This window comes from Excalfactoria chinensis, chromosome 7 (genome assembly GCF_039878825.1).
Source record: "Excalfactoria chinensis isolate bCotChi1 chromosome 7, bCotChi1.hap2, whole genome shotgun sequence".
In the NCBI taxonomy this organism is placed as follows: Eukaryota; Metazoa; Chordata; class Aves; order Galliformes; family Phasianidae; genus Excalfactoria; species Excalfactoria chinensis.
The window spans coordinates 15,040,039-15,065,312 of NC_092831.1; the positions used below are offsets into that span (position 1 = coordinate 15,040,039).

At 33.8% G+C, this 25,274-nt stretch overlaps 1 protein-coding gene across 2 annotated transcripts in view; it reads right to left on the reverse strand.

The window, feature by feature from the left end:
* KCNH7 (potassium voltage-gated channel subfamily H member 7) overlaps nt 1–25,274 on the reverse strand; it is a 193,292-nt gene that overhangs the window by 39,271 nt on the left and 128,747 nt on the right. For both annotated transcript variants that reach the window (XM_072341360.1, XM_072341359.1), the window contains 2 exons: nt 24,740–24,954; nt 4,999–5,424 (listed from right to left, as the gene is read on the reverse strand). In XM_072341360.1, the coding sequence (XP_072197461.1) occupies nt 4,999–5,424; nt 24,740–24,954 (641 nt within the window). The remainder of the gene's footprint in view (nt 1–4,998; nt 5,425–24,739; nt 24,955–25,274) is intronic.

Here is a 25,274-nt window from a genome sequence, read left to right on the forward strand (position 1 = left end):
GAACTCCAGTTATTCAGGGTGAAATCAGCAGACCGGAGCTAGATATGTTTTAAACGATCAAGAAACTCACTGTAAGTATGTATTTTCTTTAACACAATGGAGAGGTACTGACTCTAGACGTAGAGTTGGCAGTAGAAGTAGAAAGCATGAATTCTTTCCTTAGTCTCCTCTAGGTTAAACAAACAAGTGACCTCAGCAGTTCCTTATGTCTTCTCCTTTAGACCTTTCAGCATTTCTGTAGCTCTCTTTTGGACATTCTCTAATAACTTTATTAGTTTTAGAATCATAGAATTACCCAGGTTGGAAAAGACCTTGAAGATCATCAAGTCCAAGCCCAGCCTAACCATAATAACCTAACTTTATAACCTTCTTATGTCTTGGTACCCTAACCTGTCCACAGTACTTGAGGTGAGGTCACATTGGTGCAGAGTAGAGTGGGACAATTCCTTCTCTTGCCTGGCTGCAGTGCTGGGCCAGATGCAGCCCATGGTATGGCTGGCCTTTTTGGCTGCCAGAACCCCAGATCCTTTTCTGTGCAGCTGCTCTCCAGGATCTCATCCTGGATATGTCCTCCCATCTGTAGGTAGTGTCCATTTGACATAGGTAATATATATACATGTATACATTACATATATACATGTATATAATATATATATACATATACATAATATACATGTATATATTACATATATGTACATTGTACATATTATCCCACCCCAGGTGCCAAGGTATCTTTAATTATTTTGGAATAATTATTCAGTTCTTCCTTGAGAAAGGTGAAAATTTGCCAATTATTTGCCTCATGGACAAATATTTTCTGGGTATAGGATGCTGAACTTATCTTACAAAGTGTTTACAAATTACAATAGGGTACTCTGATTAGTCTGATTAGTCTTCATATTTAACAGAGAGATTTGTTTACACTAACAATGTCTTGGGTCCTGATGATGAATGAATTATGGCAGCAAGCTACTTTGATGGACAGCAATTGATGACAGCACAATTGGAAAGAAGAAGACATCAATCTCCGCAGAGGGTATTATTCAGAAGTTATTATTATATCAGTCTGGAAGAGAGAGCTGGTATTTATTATCTGCACAAGTAGTATTCTATCTGTGCAAATCTGGCCAAATCCTTAGTTTTATTCTACATTTGGGTGTACACTGATATGCATGAAAAACTCAAATGTCTCTCCCAGTGTGCATTAAGATGCATTTCCTTACACAGTGTTTTGTTGGCCAGGGTTCTTTCCAGCTTTCTGGTATTGTAAGGTCCTCGGTTTCTCAGTAATTTTTTGTTATATATCTTTCTTTTGTAAAATAATCAACATCCTTCCCCCTTTCTTGAAGCCTGCAATTAAATCTATGAGGCATGAGTACTATAACATTAAGCACAGCTATGTTTCTTCTCTCTGGGACCAATCTTTATTACATGCCAGAATTTAAGCTTTTGAAGGTGATCTTAGAGCCTACTGATCAGTGGTGCTGCAGTCAGGACTATCAGGTTCAATCTCTTATACTATAATTGCAGGAATCTTCTTTCAAGTTTACTTTAACAGATGAAGTAAAGATGTATCAAAATTATATCAAAAAAGAACAAGAGTGCTTTGAATGTATGTCTCCATTTTACCCAAAAACCTCCTGTTTGTTTGTTTTTTTTAATTATTTATTGCTACCAATAGAAGGTACATTCACTCTTACATTTTGTGTGTATGCTGTATACAGATATTGTGATTTTTTTTTTTTTTCTCAATGCATCATTTTTTTTTTTTCTGTTGGTAGTTTTATTTTTTTATGTTTTGTAAATTAGTTTTTGTAAAATCATGTTTTGTAAAATAGCTTTGATCATTATTTGTAGAAACAGAAAAAAGTGCTTTTCTGCATATTTCAGCTCAGTATTCTGTCTGGCCTCAAATAAAATTAAAAATATGAAAATTATCTTGCTAAAACCATTGCCAGCACTTGCTGATATGTTTTACTGCTGTAGGTTCTACACATTGATTAAAAATAATTTCAAGAGACTAGAAACCAAGAAGTCTATTTACCCATTTTTTTTCTCTTCCCTAGTTCTGGAAATGTCACTTAGTGTTTAAAGCACATACATACACAAAGGCAAACATTTACTACCAGGCATAATCATTTCAAGAGTCTTTTTAAAAAGAAAAAAACAAACAAACTTGTTTTAAGTTATATTAGTTCCTAAATTCAGAAATTGGAAAGTAAACTGTCTTACTCTATTGTTTTCTTATGTCTGACAAAGTACAGATCAAATGGAAGCATTCAGATAATGCTGCATGTGCTATATAGATTACTGTCTCCTGCCCTTTCTAGACTCAGTTTGATATAAAGGTGTTTCAAAGCTGGGTGAGCACACAGACAAAGCTGGGTGAGCACACAGAGCTCTCTCTTAGGAGCTTATGTTGTTTAATAAGGAGAGAGTTCAATACAATTGTTCATAGGGGATCTTTTCTGAAGAATCTCCAGGTAACAAAAAAGAGCTTTTTCATAAAAGAGATAACCCTCATGTCTGGAAAAAAAAAAAAAAAAAAAATTAAAAAAAAAAAATCTATTAAATGGAAAAGGCTTCATTCTAACAGTTTTACATTTTCTTCCTTTCACTAAACTATCCAAAGGGATTACTGTGGAAACATTACAGTTAGCAACATGGGATGCAAAACTGCAGTAAGTAGCAGCTTAGAGAAAGTGATTGACATGTTCAATACCATGAATGAAAGAGAGAAGTCATTATGACATGATTAACTGTTCATAACGTCTATATTACTGATTAGATGAACAGACTTCTTCCTGACAACTGTTCAATTACTTATTACTTACAACTATAATATGAAAAAACTCATTACATAGTCCAATAATTTATGTTCTGGATTCCATGTTTTGATGTTTGTGTACTGACTTGCAGGAATGCACTTGTTTGTTATTAATCTTTGCTTTTATCTTAATTTAAAAACTGTCTCTTTAAACTTCATCACTTAGCACTTTGTTGATAAAGATATGTAGCAAGTGAGGTGTGGAGAATGATACGCAGGGTAAAATTTAATGAGTGCTCCTTCACTGAGCTTTGGAATTTGTCCCCATTGTAAATCATGTTGTTCCAAACTTCACTGAACGTAATTTTTGGAAGCAATGAGTGCTCAGTGAGCAGAAGGAGAAGACTGTTCTTGAGAGGGAATGGTCCAATTCATGCCATTGCAAAATATTTGTCTTTCATGTACCTGTGTCATCAAAACTGCAGAAAAAAAAAAAAATCCTGAAAGACTGAGATCTACCACACATAACAAAAGAAAAAGGTGAGCAAAGTTTCTCTTGAATCTCTGAGCTTTTTAGTCACAATCCATACAGAAAAGTTCTCTATTGGTAAGATAAGTAATCATGCATTCTCTGTTCTTTTTATTACTTTTTCTTCTTACTGCATTAGTTTAACAAAATTTACTTCCACTGCATGCTATTACACTACGTGAGTCTCCAGATTAGTCATGTACCTTGAATGTGTATGCTCATGTTGAAATCAGTAGGAATATCACTATTGATTGGACTGTTATTGATTTCCATGTCTGTTGAATTAGATTATTTTACTGAGAAGTACAAGGAAACTTTTTCATTTTATAAATTCTGAGAAAATGAAGAAAAGCACGACTAATATTCATCATACTTCTGAATTTTTTTTTTAAGACTCAAAGATCTCACAAGACTCAAGGTGCTTCTATGTATGAGTCATTTCTTTTGTATTGACTCTTAAATACATAGGTTCAAATGTCATTTGTGAGGATAGAAAGTGTATGTCCAGAATTCAGTTCGGACTTTTGAGGCCGATATAAAACCAGAAAACTATTTATTGTTTGATAAACAACTTTAATAAAAATGAATTAATTTTAAAATGAAAAAAATTTTGACTTATCTATATCATGACATAGAGGAATGAAATCAAATTTCATGCTTTTATTTTGCTGATTAATTCAGTGTTTTTCCTTTCCTCATCTCAGTTAATGAAACGTATAAATACTTGATAAACCTTTTTCTCCCTTATATCAGCATGTGCAAAACTGTATCTTTAAGAAATGGATGTCCTCCCTTTGAAAAGAGACAGAATCATATTTTGTTAGGTTTCCTGGTTTTTTGTTTGTTTGTTTGTTTTCCTTTATTCTATACATCACAAATAAAATAAACACAACACTCTACCTTTCAGTTCAGTTTTCATCAAAATACATGTTACAACTTTAGACCTTCTTAAATAAAAATTCTTTGGAAGAAGGCAGAATTGGGTCAGGCTACCAGAATACAATGTATGTCTTATATGCACCTTTAGGCAATTTTCAGATGCATATATTGAGCATTTTGTTGACCCATTCTACAGATAGAATGAAGTCAGACACATGAACTGTCAGTCTGGCAAGGTTCACCCCAAATCTTCTTTTGGTTGTCCATGTTCTTGATAAAATAGACAACAGCCAGATCTTTTTGTTAATTGCTATTGAATAACATACTTTGCATTTTACCTAATTTGTTTTACACAAACTTGATGTCTGATCTAAAGATTTTAAATATAGATAATTTATTTTACTGTGTTCATACCAACCCAACTTTTAGACTTTTTATGGGCAGCTTTCACAGAAATTCTAAAATAAAAGCATTAGAACAAATACTTCATACATTATATTTATTTCAGTATTTGTAGTGGTAATACCAAATGTGGTTTAATAGAAACACATTAGTTCGATTATTCAACTTTTTTTCCTGTGAATGAAATACATTGACAGGACAACATTCCTTGACGCAGTCAATATTCTGCATTGCTGTATTAAGAAGAATCTAATTTTATCTTTAATTTAAATGATGGAACTACTAAAAACCTTATTATTTAATTAGTTATATATATATATATATATATGGAGATATATATATATATGGATGAATGGATATACAGATTATTGTAGTAATGTAAAAACTACAGATTTAAGAGTTCTCATTTATTTCAGCTTACCTCTTCAGAGCCAGAGCCAAAAATCAGCAGGTCAAAAGGTATTGCAGCAACCATGTCAATTAGGAACCAGCCTTTGAAGTAGTGAATTGCTATTTTTGCAGGGTCACTTACCACTTCTTCATTCTGGTTTACATATGTTGTTCTGAAGTTGATTAGAATGTCAATGATAAACATAATATCCACAATTAAGTCTACAACATTCAGTGGGCTGCAAGAATATCCACACTCTCTTCTCTTCCGTTCCTCGCTATCATTCAGAAGGAAGGCAGCAGAATAAGGGGTGAATATGGCGGTGTATATTACCAGCAACAAAATAAGCCAGTCCCAGACAGCTTTAAAAGGACTATAGTGCAATATAGTAAACTTGTTGATGCGAGGTGTTTGGAGTTTATATTCTGGTAGAACATCAGCCCCTAAGGATAGAACCTAGAATAAGAAATATACCATGTCAATAATTCATGACATCTGCCACACCCAATAAATTCATTGACAATTTTACACAGTAGGTTGATTCTTGTTCCCTGCGTCACCCTCTAAGTGCCATACCTGGGTCATCAAATCTAAAATCTGCATAATTAAATATGCCATCAAATTCCTTTATCCACCATGCCACCCTGTTCATGGCCTGTAACACACTTTTCTTGCTGTGTTGTAGTGTTTTGCTCCCAAAGCAAGCTTATTATTGGCTTAAATTCACACCCAAAGACTTTACACTCATTACAGAATTATTAGGTGAACAGAAATTGAACAGTTAGATAAAGATCTGTGAGTGTCCTTAACAGCTAACTCCACTTTCACACATGGATGATTCTTACTCAGGCTGTAGTTACAGCACAGCTAAAAGTGTGACACAGGGGTTCCACAGAGGTATCACCTTTTGCTTCGCTTTAACTTTCATTATCAATGTCTAAAGCTGTTCATCATCCCCTTTCATATGTGGATTTGTTATCTGTTGGTGTTTCTAAGTTGGACTGCAATTTTATTTGGAAGACATTATGTTTGTATGGATCTCTTGATTTACTGGCTCTTGAAGTTGAAATGTTTGCTTTGTTGGAGAGAACAAGCTAAGGGTGGGCAAAAGATAAAACAAATTTCCTTTGCCTGCTACTCCAGTCTGACTGAACTCTGACATGAAGGAATAAAACCATTAAGGATAAGAATGTAAGCTATCTTGTTATTTTTTTCCTCTACTCAGTGCTTGGCCTACTTATAGACTGTCAGCAATGATGCTAATTATTGCCTTCTGTGCTGAAAGTTCTATCCAAATCCTATGGGACTCAAATCACCACTTAATTTTACACAGACCAATGAGCAAACTTTAGACAGTGACAACCTTCAGTTACTATGCATATAGGTAAGTGATAATTCAAGGCATACTCAAGAAAGTATATACCTGTTTTTCACCAGTTACTTCTACTTATTTCTTCTTCCTGAGCTAACTAAAAACAATGTTGTTTAGAAAATCAGACTATAATGAATAAACACGCTGAAATGAAATTATGAACGGAAGGAGAAATACAGTGTCAGCAATGTTTTCTGCTTTTGTTTAGCGGTAAGTAGTTTGGGATTAGAGACTGCAATTTGCACAAGACTGACGAATTTCATGCTCCTTTGAACATAATCTTGTAAAATTACAAGGGTCAGCAAACTTCTTTCTATTTAGCTTTCCAATAGCAGGTATTTTATAAACCTTAGATCCCATCCATAGAAATCCAAGTGGCACTTATTCAATGAAGTTCTATCCTGAAAATGTTGTGAGAACACCAGGGTTAATAACCACTCTTCCCCTCTTAGCTGTAAAGAAATGATTAAGCCATTCAAAAGATTGTATGGTACCTTTAAGCAGCCATTAAGTACGTGTTAAAGGCGATAGTAGAGATTATTCATCTATTTTTTTGTCCTGTAACTAGGACTTGCACTTAAGTAGCAGTTAGCTTTTTGTTTGTTCATTTGCTTGTTTCTTCTTTTCTACACACTAAACACACTGGCAAACAGCTACCTGAAGAGGAAGTATTGCTTAGTCTCATAAGCAGACTTAATACTTTCATACCACTATCTTATGAGTATATGTATAAAGTTAGTTATAAAATTGTTATGAGTGTCCTCCTGCTTGGTTTTCAAATCATGAAACAGAGTAGAAAAGAACAATAAAGTTTACTTCTCTTGTAGTTTGAAAATTTCAGCTACTGGGCTTCATTTCAGAGCAACGTATAACGTACACTGAGCTTACTCCCGTGAAGCCTGGCTCTTACTCAAGTTATGATTATTTCTAGACTGGTTTAGGTTGATTTAGGTGAAATAGAGCACTGTATAAAAAAAAAAAAAAAAAGAAAAAAGCAGGCAAAAAGAGGAAACAAAAGTATAATAATAATCATAGCAGAAAATGATCCAACTTTTCCATTATGGTTTCTTAGATACAACAGTAGAGGCTAACTAATGGTTGTGAATTTCTTGTTCATATTGCAGTACAGAACTTTTTTTTTTTTTTCACTGTTTACTTGCATGCAATGGAAAGTAAAGACAAACACTCACTATGTAATGACTTTTATTTACTGGATTGAGAGAAAGAAGATGGTTACAAATGGGAAAGCACATTATTGGCCTTCTTGTCATTTTCTGACTGAACATGAGATGAATTTGTCTTTTTGCCGTTGTGTGACATCCTTGCAAGGACTAGATACTAATGCTGGACAATCTATACTGGTTATGGTAGATGGAAACTTTATGGTACTTAGAAATTCACTCAGTAATCTCTCACGATTTCCATTTGCTTAAAATATTTGTAGAAAGATTTACTGTAAGTGAAAATAAATTTTATTAACTTTTCCCTTTGGACACTGAAATTCTTTTCATAATTTGGATTATAGAACAGGTGGCTCAGGAAATGAAATATTTTTAAGAATAATGAGCAGAATTGGGACACCCAGCATGAAATCAAGCCCCAACTATTATAGTGTTAAGAGGTCTCTGAACTTTGAGACACCATGTGTTGGAAAACCCATGCCTTCTGGAATTTTATGAATTTATTATATATATATAAGCAAAGTAGCAGAAATCATACTAGCTACAATAAGTTTTCTTTAAAAAAATTTTTTTTGAGATATTCAAGCTTGATGAAATACCATCTCACACCTGTTTTACATGGTGAAAAATATATTTATAAGTGTTTTACATCTTTTCCTGTGTATTCCTGTTTATCACACTCACTCTTAAACCAGTGCTACAGAAAGCTAGAAGACTTTGTTCAAAAAGATTTTTTTATTTGGAGAACATTGTTTCAGGTGTTTCATACAGACAGGGTTGGCGAAAATCTCTTCATTTTTTTAGGTTAACGTTTTTATTTTTTGAGATCATAAATTCAAGATGGCATTTAAAAAGAAAGGCTGCAGTATGGGGATACACACTTCTGATACCAGAAATTACTGAGTGAGGTCAAAATAACTTATAAATTCACAGTTTTAGACAGCTTTATCTTTCTGAGGTAGTTCATATTTTTTAATAAATGTTCATTGGAATTGAAAGAAAAGGTATCTAGGAATAATGGGCATTTATTAATGGCTTGTCTTCTGTTAAGCAGAAGGGAAAAGGAAGTGGATGTACCAGAAGTACTACCAGGTAACAATTAATTAAAAAATAAATAAATCTAGTCAGTCTTTTTCACTTTAAACAGGATTGTGCTACCCATGGTGTTCTCTTCTTTTTATAGTTCTGACATTTTTCCCCTCAAGCAAACACACCTGTTGCGGCGGAATAGCACTACATTATGCTCAGAAGACCCTGTTATGCATAGAGTTTCTTGAGCCTAAATAGTTTGGTGTGCAGTATAGCACACTGTCTGTATCTGATTTGTGCAGGGTAGTCTTGTTATGGGCTCTACAGTCCCGTGTGAAGCAAGAATATTTCACACTTCTCAGAGAAACACTAAGATTTTTCTCTTTTAAATTTCCTTAATAAAAGAGAATATGCAGATAAAACATTAGGCAAAATATTAAATGATGTGAGAATTATAGCCTAGTGTCTGCTGCTGACTTTCTGAGTGATGTTGGTAAGCTGACATTTAGCCTCTCTGGCTTCTGACAGTGGAGATAATATTTACCTACTCATCTGAAAACATCTTGCAAGAGATAATCAGCATAAATCATTTACAGAAGTAACTATGTAGTGACAATGATTTATTATTCTTCTAATTCTTCTAAATTTAGTTTATTCTTTTTATTTTTAAGATTAATTCGCATAAATATCTGTTCTTTCCTCTTTTTAATTTTGATATTACAACTTATGAGGATATTGTTCAGTTTATTTTATTTCCTGTATGAAACACTTTGTTTTTATAATCTATTATGCAAACAGCACAGTTTCAAGAGACTCTGAGAGGCCAGTGTTGCTCTGTACTACACATAAGAGAACTGTCTTCTGAGACATTTTCAATCTGAATTTATTAGAGAATGCAAATGATGACAGTAAAAACCAAAGAACTAGAAAATAAATTAAGGCACATAATACAGATTGAATAAATCATAACAGAAATAATAAATAATAAGCCATCTGTTATGAATTGTTAAAGAAATGCTTCTGTCAAGCCACTCTGCAGAACTGCAATGTGGTTTCCTAGGTATCAGTGCACCACCTGTGAGGAAGTGTAATGAAGTGTTATTATGTGACTTTCCAAGCAACTGTAGAACTATATAAAGCCCATAAATGTAGAAACCAGGAAGGATGCCTGATGCTTTCAAGAAGAACTGACATGGGCATAACATAACTGCATAGGCCAGAAGTTATATGAGTTTTATTCAGAAAGCACTGGACCTTTACCACTTTTGTTAAGAAATCACAGTATTTTTGTGCTGTGCATTTCCAAACTAACAGCAGATGCATGATTGCAGCACAAATAATACAGAGCATATCTGCAGTCTAGGTAAAATCTCTCATAATAGACAGAACTAGTACACATCTGGAAAATATGATCAGAGGAAGCAATGTTTCCAGGTAACAAAATAAAAGATACACTGGGAAAAAAAGAAAAAGGAAAAAACCAAAACAAACAAACAAACAAACAAACAAAAAAAAACCCACAAGAAAATGGAAGTTGTAAAATAGAGGTATACAGAGGTATACGTGGAAGGGTGATGAGCACAAAGCTTAATATATTAGCTTTTCAGAAAGATACTTTCCTATTTCTAATGACAATTTATGTCTCGTATGAACTGCTAAAAATACATATTTAACATTATGCAGATCTATTCAGTACTAGATACTGTTCTGCCATGATTACTTTGGCCACAGATAAAGTGAAATTTGTACTAACAAGGTCATCTTTTATATAGCACCTCTCATTTTAACAAACTTCATAGTCCTACATTACTTGAAGATTTGAATAATATTTAATATTTATGCCACTGATAAAATGCATGAAACTATGGAAGATGCTACCAGTCCATGCACTGAAATAAAATGTTAAAATAGTTTATTTGTAGGAAACACTATATAAAATGAAAATATATGTGTATTTTGCCAGTATCTCACTGAACTCAGTCCAATATGAAGCATACAACGCTAACCAAAGAACGGACAATGTTCCCGAGTCCTTAAATAAGGGAATCTGTAGCAAATCAATCAGTCTGTTCGGTTCTTGTATGCTGAGAGACTTGAATATCATTATTCTACATTAAAATTGAAGATACTTTAAAATTCACTATTGTAGAAAGCATAGTCAAGATACAGAATATCTTATATCTTGGTATAGCCAACATATAAAATTTACATGAAAATGTAAAAAAAAAACTGATAATAGAATCAAAATAATTCTCTTATGTGCACATCTATGCTAGTTAAAAATAAGGGAAAGAACTAAGAATAAGTTGTGACTTTTCAAAACTTTTAATCCTAACACAGCAATTCAAGGTTGAAAAACAAAGCCAAAATAACACACACTCAGTATCTGAGTGTAACAAGGTAACTGCACTAATGGAATATAAAACATATTCTTTTTCCTTAAAGAACAAATGAAAGAGGTTTCGTAAGAAAATTAATACCTTTCTTATTTTTATAAAAGGGTTCTATAGGGTATTTGATCAAATGAATCTTAATGTCCTCCAAGTAACTTCACAAAAAATGGAAATATATTTGGATTAAAAGATATTTTCAGCAGTTGGTGACTATAAAATAAAGTAGCATCTCCTAAATTCAAGGAAAGTGAAGTTACTCTTCCTGTGTGCTCTCTGATGCAGCTCATGGTACAGAATGAACATTACCAATGTAATCCAAAAACTCTAACCTCAAGTACAATATCTTCCTTTAACATATAGCTTTGACATCATGTTTAGATGAGCTTATTTTACATGAACTCATTTTCCCATAAGCTGGGAAAATAAAGAAATAAGAAAAAATATTGAAGCATATACAAACAATAAAACCATATACACCAATAAAAACCTGCTTTTATCATAAACATAGACCTTAAATTTGAATGTTATTACAGCTCAAAAAATAAAGAAGTATTATTTCAGCTTTAAAAGAGGGTATGATTATGCACTGGATTTTTATCAGATTTGTGGCACTCTCTTAATGTAACCTTTGCTGGCTCACATTTCTCTTGTGTAACAGTTCTACTGAAGCTACTAAGCAATAACCAGCAAGGACATCTTTACTCTTTTCTATTCATAATATTATCACAAGATCTCTACAAATTGGACCTTCTAAAGAGATCTTTAAATCTAAAAAGACCTAAAAATAAACGTTACACAAGCATTATTGAGTAAATGGAAATTAAATCAACACATGCTTGCTGATGACAGGCATTATCTAATTCCCCACAAGACTGTTAGTTTTTCATATTTCATTTTTCTGAATGATTGTCTTCCTTGATGCTGACATGAACAGCTAACAAGATTATGCCATTGCTGCAAGAAATTTGAAGTGCTTTTCATTTTGAGTGCCCTACAAATCCAGCTTTATATTCTACTTTCACACATCAATACTAAAAGACATTTTAATATATTTTTCAAGGATATCTATTAAAAAGCATCTTAATCAAGAAACACTGATCATGGGAAATGTGAATAATTTTCTTCCTGTTTTAAGGGAACTTAAATTTAAGTGAACATTTCTCTTTTAAATGCTTTAAAACTTTGTAGGATATAATGCTGATATTTACCATTCTCTATGAGACAGCTTGAAGTATACCTGTGAGATATTATCATACAACATTAAATGATCTCATATTTTTATAGTTAAGCTTTTCCTAAGGAATATCTGGTGCACTGTGGAAATGTGGGTTTTTCCTTGCTTGTCCTATGATTCCCATTTGGGAACTTCAGTTATAAGAGGTAATAAATCTTTCTAATGTAAACAACAGACACAATATTTTTTGTTTGTTTGTTTGCAGGGTCAGAAACAGCACAATAGATTTTTCTGTTTTGCTTTTGACTTCACCCACATATTCAGCAAGAGTAAGTGTAATTTTAGGTAGGCAATGAAACACATTTTTTTTTTGTTATTACGGTCTGAACCTGAGAAAACCTCAAAATTATTCGAGTTTTGAGACATTTCGTTCCAGAATTAAGACTGTTTATGAATGCCACTCAAGAAAGCTTTTTATTGACTTAATGAAAGGCAGAGTTTTTCTGAAATGTTTTTTTTTTTTTTTTTTTTTTTTGTGTATCTGATCTGGTGCTAGGCAATTTTCATAATAAATATTCAAGCAATTTCGGTGAAGTTGTTATTTATTACTGTTTAGTATTGCTTATATTTAAGTAAAGGAAAAAATGTAACTGAATTATAATTCTAATTGCCATAAAATTGTTATTTTGATGTTGGAAAATTCAGGAAGAATAGCAACTGACATGGTCTCAGACAGCTCTTGAGCACCTGTGAGTGTAATACTGTTGCTTTCACCATTCAAATTGCTCAAGCTAAATTGTTCTCTGTCTGCCTTAGGTAGTTCAGTTACAGTTACATATCCACAAGGTTTCCAATTAGAATTGTAGGTGAATATTTTCTGCCTGCATGGGAATTTGCTGCCTGCACCTGCCTTCTGGTGCTCTAATTCCTCTAATTCTTTCTGCACTGTTATGCTTACAACTTATACGGCTGAAGCTGTAAGCCTTATCAAATGGAAGCCTACTTCAAAACACATTTCAAGTAGATATTTCCTCAAAGCAGGAAGTGCTTTTCCTGTCCTTGCTGAGAATGCTTTTGGGAAACAACACTGAACAAATAATAGGATACCCAATGGGTTTTACACGGCTCTTTGCTGTCTCTTTTGGCTAAAGTTTCACATTTTAAATCTGTAGCTTCACTGTCAATGACATTGCAATAGCAAGTTGCATTTAAGCTATATTTGGAAGGTATTTGAGAAGGTGTTATTAAAGAATGAAACAAACATACAGAATAGAATGCATAATTGTGAAGGGGGGTTGATACATAATAGTGTGCAGGAACTAAAGAGAAGATTTTATGCCATCTTTCTGTGTATCTAAAATTTGTACTTTTCTGTTTTTTAGAAATATAAAATGATCTCTCTGTACAGCTTTCTCCTCTGCTTTCCACATCTACTGGTATCCACGAACAATGTCATCCCCAGAAATGTAATTGCAGGTCTGAGATCTCAGCCAATATAGCAATGCAAAGCAAAGAGAGAAGCCATGCTATTATTTAAGTTGACTGTTATGTGAAGAGAATCATTATACTGTTCTGACTCTTAAAGATTTACAAAGATTCCTCAAAAAATGTGTTCCAATCAGTCTCTATTTGGAAAGGTAGCATACTTCCTGATGATAAGTCTTTCAGATCCCACTGGTAATTTGAGAGAACTGGGACATCCTTGAGTACTGAGAGCCTTACAAGACTGAGCTCATACAGCATTGCATTTTTATCTGACTACCAAATAATTCAATAAATGTATTCAACTAATGATATTTAAATATGCAGTAACACAGAGTCACCAAATTAGCAAGTAAAGTTATGTGTACCCTGACAATAGATCAGTATGACAGGATTGTCTTCATATTTGTTCAGTAAATTGTGCAAGTTTGATGGAATTAATATACATGTAGATGTTGCTGACAAAGAAAATTGCTTCACTGAACTCAAATACATATAATGATTTAGAAAACTCACTATCTTTAACTTATCATTTTCTCATATAGATGTTAAAAGACAGGAAGTATTTTTATAGTTTATTTTCTGTCCATTATTTGCTATGAAAAACTTAAGAAATGGCTCACAGATTTTAAACCTCAGAGGCTCTTCCTGCCACTCGGTGTCAATTACTCACATGGTAGTGGGTAATGCATCATCAGAGAAACACAGAAGCATACAGATTTTTTGAGTATGCTTTAGCGATCTTTAAATCTTAGTGATTTGCAGATTATGAAAGAAGGAGTTATTAGCAACTTAGCAACTATTTTTTACAAATACTGATGCCCAAATACATATTACAAGTAATGGAATGCTCTTTATGAATTCTCCAGGAAGGGAAGAGGAATTATTACAGGAGAAAGAAAATACAGCACTTCAAAATGCTTGTGAGATATTCATTACTCTTCTGGCAACATAACCAGTAAGTTGTTAACAAGCATTTATATGTCTGATCAAGAAAACATTAACGGCCGTAGTTTTAATAAAGGCTTAAATTACTGCTGTGATTTTCAGTCACCTAAAATATATTTTCTCTTGTTAGCTCATGGTATGACATTGAAACAAAGCAAAAATTTGTGCCTGTGTTTTACTGTCCCCCCTTAATATATTTCAGAAAAAAACTGCATCATTATACAGTTGCCAAACATTTTGATTCAGTTACAAAAGAGCACAAATGCTGTAAGAGAATATCTGAAGTGCATGCAATAAAGATGAAGCAGGTACAAGCTCTACTTTTGTTCAGTGATCCCAGTATTGGTTGACATAGCAGTCAGGATCAGTGTACAAAGGGAAAAAAGACCTCTATCCTTATATGCATATTTAAATTTAATCTTCAGTTTCATGCTGAATTATTGGCCCATAATCAAAAAATAAGCAAACTTCAGTTTCTAGAAAATTTGCATCTCTGCTGCTCTAACAAAACTATTGTGTTAGCATGACACCAGAGATTCAAAAATAACCAGAACTACCTCATTTATGTAGTGCTAAATTAAGCTCATGTTTGTGAGAGTGTAAGATTTAACCAAGGACATACTGGAATCTTTTTTAATACTGTAGGTTCTCACACGCGTGGCTGCAGGTATGAAAAGTGTAAACCTGGAAAAAGTCTTGAAGCCTGTCTGCAAGATTGACTGTTACCAATATTTTTTGTTTTCCAGATGTGTTGTCAAATTTATCACAGTGTTTAAACTGCAGAATGGATCACTCACTTTTTCAGTTTCTTTAGCTTACTCGGTACCATATGTGTAAAAAAGAGAGAAAAAAGCATAGCATATCTGGAAATAATCATCCTATACGTATCTTATATTTTAAACTTTGCTTGAAAATCTGGAAGGAAGCTGCAGTCGGCATGTTATTCTAACAAAATTTGTCAAAATAAGTTAGCTGGCCTCTAACGAGTTCTACAGGAAGACCATGAGCCCCAGGCACTGATTTCTTGCTCAGTTCCAAGCCCAGCAGCTAACATCATTAAAGACTAAGCTGCAGCGAAAGGTATTTCCTTCAGTTTTAATCTTTCATTGTTATCCCACCTACAAACCCAATAAAACTAAACTTTTCTGAACAGAACAAAGTGGTATAAATGTGAGACTATGACATGCAGTAGTTCTTTTGTTAAAAAGGAAAGTAGGTCTCCTCACAATTAATAAAATTCATTTAGAAAAGGGAATATATTCAAAGAAGATGGATACTTAGAGAAAATGCAAAGCTGTGAAAAGCTGTGTATTTCATTTACTACTAGGAGTATTCCAAACAGGCTATGCTCAGAGCTGTATATACCTGTTCATGCCAGTTTCCAAGTTATTAAATAAAAAGTTGTTACTTTAATTTTGATATTTGTAAAAACACTGCCTTAGTGTAAAGTATACACTTTTTTGAATAGAAGTTTATACTTGAAAATACATGCAAATCACCTTAAAGAAAATTTTACCCTGTGTTTCAGTGAAGGATTTGTTTAGCTTTTCCCTAAAAAGAGACTTATCTAAGACAACTCTAATACAATTCTGTGCTGGCTTTGTGAAGAAAAAACTCTGCATGTTTTCTAAACACTGTGAATATTAACTGGACATTCATAAAACCTGCATAATTTAGATCTGCATTTTTTAGTATAGTTCCACACAAAGAAGCATAGATGGCCTGAATAAGATGCTTTTAGTAAATATCATCTAGAGACTTATATTGTAAAATACTCACTGATTTCATTTCTTAGCATCATTTGTATCATCCATAAAGCTCAATAAGTGCATTGCAACTGCATATGATCACACTGATTAGCACACTATTTAATCAGCACACTGTTTCATAAATAAAATATTTGGAATCCTATGACCTTCGTTTTTTGATTCGTATACATAGTTGCAGATTTTTCCTTTGCTCTGACTTTATTAATATTTAAAGATAAGTTAAAGAGTGTTCCTTTTTTTAAAAGCACTATTTCTGAACTGTTCTAGGTATCCACTTTCTTTATTGATTCTGTTACCAGTGACAAGATAAAAGCATTATACAAGTTCTAGCATATGACAAATTACAGATGAGAAGCAGGACCTCCTTTATTTTGAGGTCATTGAGAATTCATCAAACAACACATTGTACTGATTGGGCTGAATGGTCTTTATTTTTTCTTACTTTTTCTAATCTGAAGATAAAACTTCCAAGCACTAACAAAGCCTATTCAGAAACTGTTTTCCTCAGATTTCAACACATGTACACCAAACAACCCATGCACACCAACCAACCCATGCTCTTCTCTCCTACTGGAGCCAAAAGAAAAACACCCTTTCCACTGTTCTTCTCTTGTATGCTTAAGATCACATGGTTTATAATCAGTAGTAGAAGATAACTGCCTTAATTATCAACAGTTATACCATCACCTCACTATTTGCAAATTGCAAGAATGTTCAGTTTATTCATCAGTTTCTTTTGTCAGTCATGAGTGGGCACATAACTATTTCCTTGAACGTTATCTTTCAAACTATCTACCAATTTTTCAGTTTGTGTTTGAACTAATATTACTCTAGAAGGGAAATATGTTACTTGGAAAACATGGTATTGTTAGCAGCATTTACCAGGTGTCTGGCACCAGAAGAGAGTTGAGAACCCAAGGCTGTTTAAGGGTCAGAGCACTCAGAGTAAGTGAGTCCTCAGCCTGATGTCCTGGTGCTCAGGGTTATTTCTGGGAATTTTTTAGCAGATGGTCTAAAATAACTAACAGGCAAAATTATTTGGAAATACAACTCAGGACTGCCTCTAAGTGACTATCCTAAATGTTAGCCACACAAGCAATGTTCCTTCTAAAATGCCAGCTTTTTCTGGCCGATGAAATCCACAGTATTCTGCCTTCTTTCCTCCCTCTTTCCACACATCAGTTGCTATTGCTGTCTATCACTGGGTGATTTTCTCTGGGAAAATATATGCTTATTCAGCCTAAACATAGAAAGAGTTTCCTGAGTTAGCATAGTAACCACTTGACTCTGGTCTAATTGAAGTTATTTCTGTTTTGTGTAGGAGGTTGGGTTGGATGGCCTCTAGAGGTCTCTTCCACACTATATTTTTGTATGGTTCTAAGGTTATGTAAAAGACTGACTTGTTTCATAGCTGTTTTATAGCAGCTCTAACTGCATACTTGAAAGGTATTATTATTTCAGGCAGTGCATGCCAGGTAGAACAGAGGACTCTGCCACTTCGCTGGATTTCAGTGGGGCTTGACAGAGGATAAGCAGAGGCCTGACTTCTTGCAGTTCATGATGGAATAGTTCTGATGGGTGCCAAAACTCTTCATTTTCACTGTCTAATTTACCAAGTTCAAAAATTTCCAAGGTCAATACACCATGCAATGTTTCTCTGTTCTGAAGAACTGAGGTTTACCAAAATACTGCCTACAACTTGTTTTTCATCAGTCTTATTTACTTAGTTCTTATGTCCTTGACACTTTCATCACATTCATTGTTTTAAGAATCAAGTACAGCACAGTCTGAAAACCTGTACCTACCTATTTTCCCTCATATACAAGCATCAAAAGAAGAAAGTTGCTCTTGAAAAAAAAAAAATAAAAAAAATCAGTATTCATAAAAACAAAAAACGTATAACCCATTCCATGTTAGCATCACAGAACAGATCTCAGAGTATTTGGTACAAGGCAGTAACAATAAAGAGCTCATACAAAACACTGATTACTTGAAATTGTTAATTCATAAAGATACTGAATACTTTTTCTTAACAGCAGAATCAGGCTTACCCTTTCTCAGGAGAGTAGATCTTGGGGGAATGACTTGGACTAATTAACGATGATTCCAGGTTATGTACTTCAAAGCAGCTGGGCTTTCTAACTGCTGTTGTGAAATCTTCTCAAAACACTATCAGTTTTGATGTCTTAGCCTATTCAGCTATCACACTGGGCTTTACTGGAAACAATCACCCTCAAGAAATGTATTATGATTCACAATTTCTGTAAATCTGTAATTACACTGACCATTTTCTCACTTAATTCAATAGCAAGTTGCTCCAACAAAAATGTTAATTTTTTCTAAAACTGATCAAAACCTGGGGTTTATTTTCTGTTTCTATGTATGTATATGTAAGCTATGTATGGTTTCTTGTTCTAATACAAAAGAGTCTATTCTTGAAGTTTGGTGGCATCTTTGCATAGATTATAAATTACTACACCAGACTGGGGTATGTTGATTTTGTCTTTACAGTAATGTTCTCTTCTCTTTTTTCTTTTCAGGTGTGCTTTCTAAATGATAATTTATTCTAATTCTTTAACAACATCTACAGTAAGAATGAATCCCAGATATATAATGATGATAAAATATGAAATTTTATTGTATGAGGATGCTAAGCATGATCGTAAATAAAGGGAATAATTCCTGAATAATTTATATCAATTGATCATTGAGAACAAGGATAGCAAATAATTGAATAAAAAAAGACATTTCAGGAGAATCAAATAATTTACACTTTCCATGAAGTAATAAGGGAATGATGGCTCTGCTTACCTCCCAATTTTTCTTTATATGCATGCCATGCTGTATAACTGAGGGACATAACAAATCTGTTTCCCTTAATTCAGATTTTTTCTGCTTTTTGACAATTTATTTTTTTTTTCCAAAGGGAACTGTTTTGAAATGTTGTTTGTGTGCAACTTACTGCATGACATTGTAAACAGTGCAACATGTCAGCTGAATCAAACTACTGAAAATACAGAGCTCAATAATTTGGTTTGCTTCTAGGTTTTAGGCTGCCCTTCTTTGCCCTAAATACCTTCTTTTAGCCTGAGAACCTGAAAGTTGATTTGAAATCGCGATCTTATAATAGATCTTTCCATATCAACAGCTGAGGTCAGCCTTGGGGGATATCGCAACTTGTTTCTTAATCTTTTAGAACTGACAGAGAGGAGTCTGGCCAGATTACAAAAACACACAAGTGAAACTACAAGGTCCATCTATTCTTGTGTGATCCCTTGCTGAGAGCTCCACTTTAAGAAAAGCTGTGAGTGTCTAGCATGTCTGCAAATCATAACACAGTCTTTCAGTCAATTGTGTTTAAGCTACATATCATTTGATCAACCATGTAAAATGTTAGGGTGTGTATATTTCAGGTGGGAGGATGGTTTTGAAAAATATTATCTACTAAATTTAAAGATTATGATTCTACTTTCCTATAACTCAGTTATTGTGCCAAATCATAAACAACTGATACACTTGTCCTTCAACCAGAACAGACTGCTGAATTTCTGGGTACCAATGACCTCCCTAACCATTAATTATGAGGGCCCACAGAACAGTTTTGCCTAAATAACACAACAAAGGGATCTGTAATTTACATGTTTTTCAGCTGTAAATTGCTTGTTGCCACTGTTAGACTGTGGATATTCAGAAATTCTTTCTTCTCTGAGATTAGTTACAGATAAAGACCAGTGTAATCTTCATGCCATTCTGAGTCCATTCACAACAGATTTCTCAGTTTTGGACCCATATATCAGCATGAACTGGATGCGTAATAGGACTTTAAAAAGTTTAACAAATAAGATAAAACTGTTTACTGTTGGTTCTCTAGATGCTATAATTTTGCGGCCACTTTACAAACTCATCAAAAATGTTAAGAGATAGATGTCTTTTTTATTTTTTTAATTTTTTTATTTTTTGTTTTTTCCGCACTGCTTTCTTTAATAAAAAGTCTACTTTTTGTGCCTCTGGGAAGACTTGTCTCTTTCTAGCTATCAGTGTCAGGACCCCATCTAAACCTGTCAGTGCAAAAAAGTGCAGAAATTGGATTGCTTCCCTGAACAGACCATCAAAAAGTGAGTCATGAAAAAAAGTAAGTTCTAGAAGACAGCCTAGCTTAGCGTCTCTGGAAATCATAATGTGAAACATTAAAAAAAGTTTTCAGTACGTGGAAGGGAAATGTAACTAATTTTAGTGACAGATATCTACATTTGGATATAACAGAGCCAATTATTCAGTAAGGGCTATCTGGAAGCTATTGCTTGGCTATTCATACGAGTAAAAGTCAGTGTTATGCAGAAGCTATGGCTCTCTGCATTACACAAGGAGTTTTAGTCAGCTAAACCAAAGGACATCCCGGACATTATGAAGAGATTAAAATTGCAGTTACTTTATAGCTATAGCTTAGCTTTATATATATAGCTTTATAGCTACTACTGGCTATATAGTGACTGCAATCTTAATGTCTACATAATGTCCTGAATATTCCTCTTAAGTAGTAAAACAAAATTTGAAGGGTCCTAACAATAGATTTTTTAACCTATATCTTTTCAATTGGATTTGCTTATCATGTTACTTAAAATGTATGACCTTGAGAATATTATTTATTTATTAAGCAGTTCTACAGTAAAATCTCATTTTCTCAATCTACATTTTAAAGCTTTTATTTTTAACTCAAGATCAACCACTGTCCCACAACTTTTGTTCCTTTTGAAAGACTTTTCAAAGCTTTTTTTTTTTTTTCAGTCCTAATTTATTCCAATAAAATCTCATTTGCTAAAGCATTTGTCTCCTACTTAAACGCTTTGTCAAAATGTATCTGTCTCTCTAAACAGAATGACCATGATTATAGTTTCTATTGTTCATTACTATTCATCTACCTCCTGCAAGCAGCTGCGTGCTAACTGCTCCTTCTTAGCTATCTTTTCTACTCAAATTCCTTCTCTAAATTGTGAATATGATAAAAGTAATACAACTGTTATCTCTGGAAAGGGAAATCACTTCTTCAATCATAAGCTACTGACACTTGGTTTGTTAATACTGAGGCATTATAGAGAATCCAGAGCACAGTGATACATCAATATGGTACAAGAGTGCATATGTTTGTATTTTAGTTGCAGACAGTGAAAGAAGTGAAAATAACAAAAATGTCAAGTTATAGCAGCAAGAATAAATTGCCCTGCAAAAATGAGGAAAGGAGAGGGTGACACACAGTATGGAGTGGTGGCATGCGTGTCTAGAAGTGGCCTTTCATGTCACCGAGTTCTGCAATCACAGAAAAGCACATCAAGTTATCTACTGCATTACTACATTTCTCAGGCTCTGTCAAAAACATTTGGTATTCCTTTTAACTTTTTAACTTTTATTGGAAGACTATTTCAAAATCTACCTACTTTGATTAAAGTTGACCTTTTAATGTTAATTTACCATTGCCATTTGATAGTCATTTGCTTTTTTCTTTTTCTTTTTACCTTTAGTTTTCTTCCCCCACTCCCCCTCCATATAGTCATAATGCCCTCTGTAGTTTTTGATGCTGTTTCACAGATTTACGTATCAGATGACTGTGCTGTGCACATGAGCACATAGTGCAAATAAATATAATTTTAAATGTACTTATCATCAATGCTCCTGGAAGTTTTAGCTGAATTGGAATTTTCATAATACAAACTTCATAATATGATGTTTTGAGAATAAACATAAATATTTTTCCCCATAATAGTTTCATTATTAGATATAAACTTGGCAGCATGTCACTAATTATCCAGTCAGAATTTGGAAATAACCAATAAAGCCTGACTCATGCTTACACAACTTTTAATAATTAGCCTTTATAATGTAATTTGACTTTTTGCCATATTATCTTTGAAGAGATTTCTATGTATAACTGCAGTGAATAATTAAAAACATATCAAAATGGGTCTGGAAGAGATATCTTTTACAGCTGACCAAGGAAGAAAGTACAGTGGTTGTAGATTCAAGTTGGCTATCACAGACAAAATATATGAAAGATAAAAATCCAATTACATTTTAGGCACTAACTGATCTCAAGATAGAACTGATAGAACTTCTATCGCTGTTTCTCTAGGAGGGTGTACAATACATTCATTTTTGCATTTGTCACAGGGAGTAGAAGTACAGAAACTATCTGGAGTAGTGGCAATGTAGAGAATACGCAGACTGGTCTGGGGAAGGCCGGTTAATAGTAAGTTGAAAGACATTTTAGGCAAGATTTTTCTGATAGGATTTCTATCTGTATTCTAATACCAAGCACATCTAAACTTCTTCAGTCTGTCAGTGAATGGACACTCGAGAGATGATGCTGTGCTTACAGAGACTAGAGGAATTCTTTTGGTTAAAGAGCCTTGTGTCTCATTACTTTTTAAAGGACCTTGCATACTTGTAGCCTGTCACAGAATCATTGAAGTTGGAAAAGACCTTTAAGACCATCTAGTCCAGCCACCACCCTATTACCACCAAGGCCACTGTCCTGGCTAATCTTCATACATTATTACAATACAAATGTAAAATTGATTCTCAATGTAGCTGAAGACTGTTGCCTTCAGAGGGCGCTGTATTTCTTTTAGGCTGAAGAAATAAGCTTGTTCTCAACATTTTATTTTCTTCTCTAGCTCTTTTCTACCTGCTGTGTTGGAGTTTACTACTTACTTCATTCTTCTAGCAAAGTGATCTGTAGAAGTATTCCTTTAAATATATCAGGAAAAACTGTCACAGATGTAGCAACAAGAAATTTTTGAAGATAACATTTGAACCATGTAATGAATCGAGAACATGAAGTCTCTCTATGGTCTTCAACAATTTGCTTAAAACCACTTATGATCAAGCTTCTAAGGATTTGGTAGAAATTCAGGCATTCAATCAAATATCTAATCCTTATATCTTTTGCCTATGTCCTAATAGCTAAATAACAGGTGATGAAACTTGGAGCTTAGCTTATGCATAAAACTGATCTGGGTCTTTTGTTATAACCTTAGACAGTTCTACCCATTAGGTATATCTGAGGACATCAGTAACTGTGTTATTTATGAAATATAAACCTCTGGAATTTGACTCCATAAGATTCCAGAAGTTGAATTAGGTTTTCCAAGGAAGTCTGTACCTAATAGACACTAAATATAATTGTGATATTTTAATCTAATCAATGAACAAGGAAAAATACTGAAATAACTACTGGTTCCTTTGTTTGCCTAGAGAATAAAAACTTACTCCTGCAAACCACTATCTAGAAATGAACCACAGTATGTCTATATTGTTCTCTGCACCTCAGAAAGCTAACATGTTGAAAAGCTAATTCCATAAAAATTCATAAAATGGTGAATACTGCTTTACTGTGAAGACAGTTGCACAATCAAACTAACTGGACACTAGATTCTACAGAATCTGTTTCCATAGGTCCAGAACAGCCATAAAGTATTTATGTGAATATTATACTTAAATGAGATCATTTGAGAGTGTGGTTTCATATTGCAGTTTCCTTAATAAACACACCTGTAAAATGCATAGAGCACATCTATGTGTAAACAGTATTCGTGTCGTTTACACAGAGAAAAAAACTGTATATACTGGCCCTCATCCTCACTAACTGAGGACTAAAGAACAGAGAAGAACTCAAGAACTCCTCATCCCTCTCATGATTCCTATCAGGATCATATGCAATCGCTTTCTCTGCACAGGTGAGCTAGCATGCTGAGATGAGAAATCTCTGCTCAAGAAACGCTGACTTAGAGAGGTAAAATCTTTCCAGTTGTGTATTGTGAGCATGAATTCTAACCCTCCACGCAAGAAGCTTAGGTAGAAATGGCACAATTCAGCTTGTGGTGTGCTGGACTTTAAACTTATCTATAGATAAGCACCAGCACAAGCCTATCCTGCTAGACTAGATGTCCATCAAAACAACATTATCATGAATTGTTTTCAGATTTGGTTGTGTGCCTCATTCCCAAGACTTGAGAGAAGATATCATCCATCCAGTTCAAAGGTATCTGCTCTTAATTTTGACAGCCTTTCTGATGTACTCAAGTGGCAAAGCTACCCACAGGAAAAAGCATTATGAAAAGACAAAGACCTGGGGCAAATATTACAAGACAAAACTATGGTACCTACATCAGTAGCACAGACACTTATTATTTTTTATCATATCATGTCTTGCACTAATCAGTGATACCCAAATTAACTTTAAATCATAACTTTTTAGCAGATTTTAAGCAGAATCATTAAATACTGTAAACTACCTTGTGAAACTAAACTGGAGGTGAAGTAAGTCAAACCTTCCAAGGAAATCCAAGGAAAAAGGTACAGAGACTTAGTACATTTATAATCAGCTTTGTAGAACTGAACAGTAACTCAAATAATGAGTATTACTTTACCTGGGTAACCTTCTCTGTTACATTGTGCGTTCGATCTTTCACCTTAGGTGCAATAATTGCTTTCTCCGAAGAAGGAGGAGATGAAGATTTTTTTTCATTTTTGATATCTGAAAAGTTCAGGGTGAGTTGAGGAATTTTGTTGATTGTGCTGTACTTGTTGAGATTTGAATCCGATGTAGATCCCAACAGACTTGATTTGATATGATTAAAAGGCCCTGAAAAATCAGATCACATATTTAGTATTTGACAAATGCACAGAAGTAAGATATCATCAATATTTAAGTGGGATATATTAGAAATAACTACTTGCTATTAGTAAAATTATCAGCATTTTAACAATAATTCTACCAGTAATCAGAGTCAATTTCATCATCGGACGTAAATATGCCATTTCCTTTACTTAAAGCCTACAATATTCTTTGTAAAGTCTGTGGAATACAAAAGACATACTAGGTCCATGCTTAGCTGTTTTAATTTTAACAGATATGCTCTATGATAATTCTAGCTGAGTATAAATACTATATTCTCATGTTGT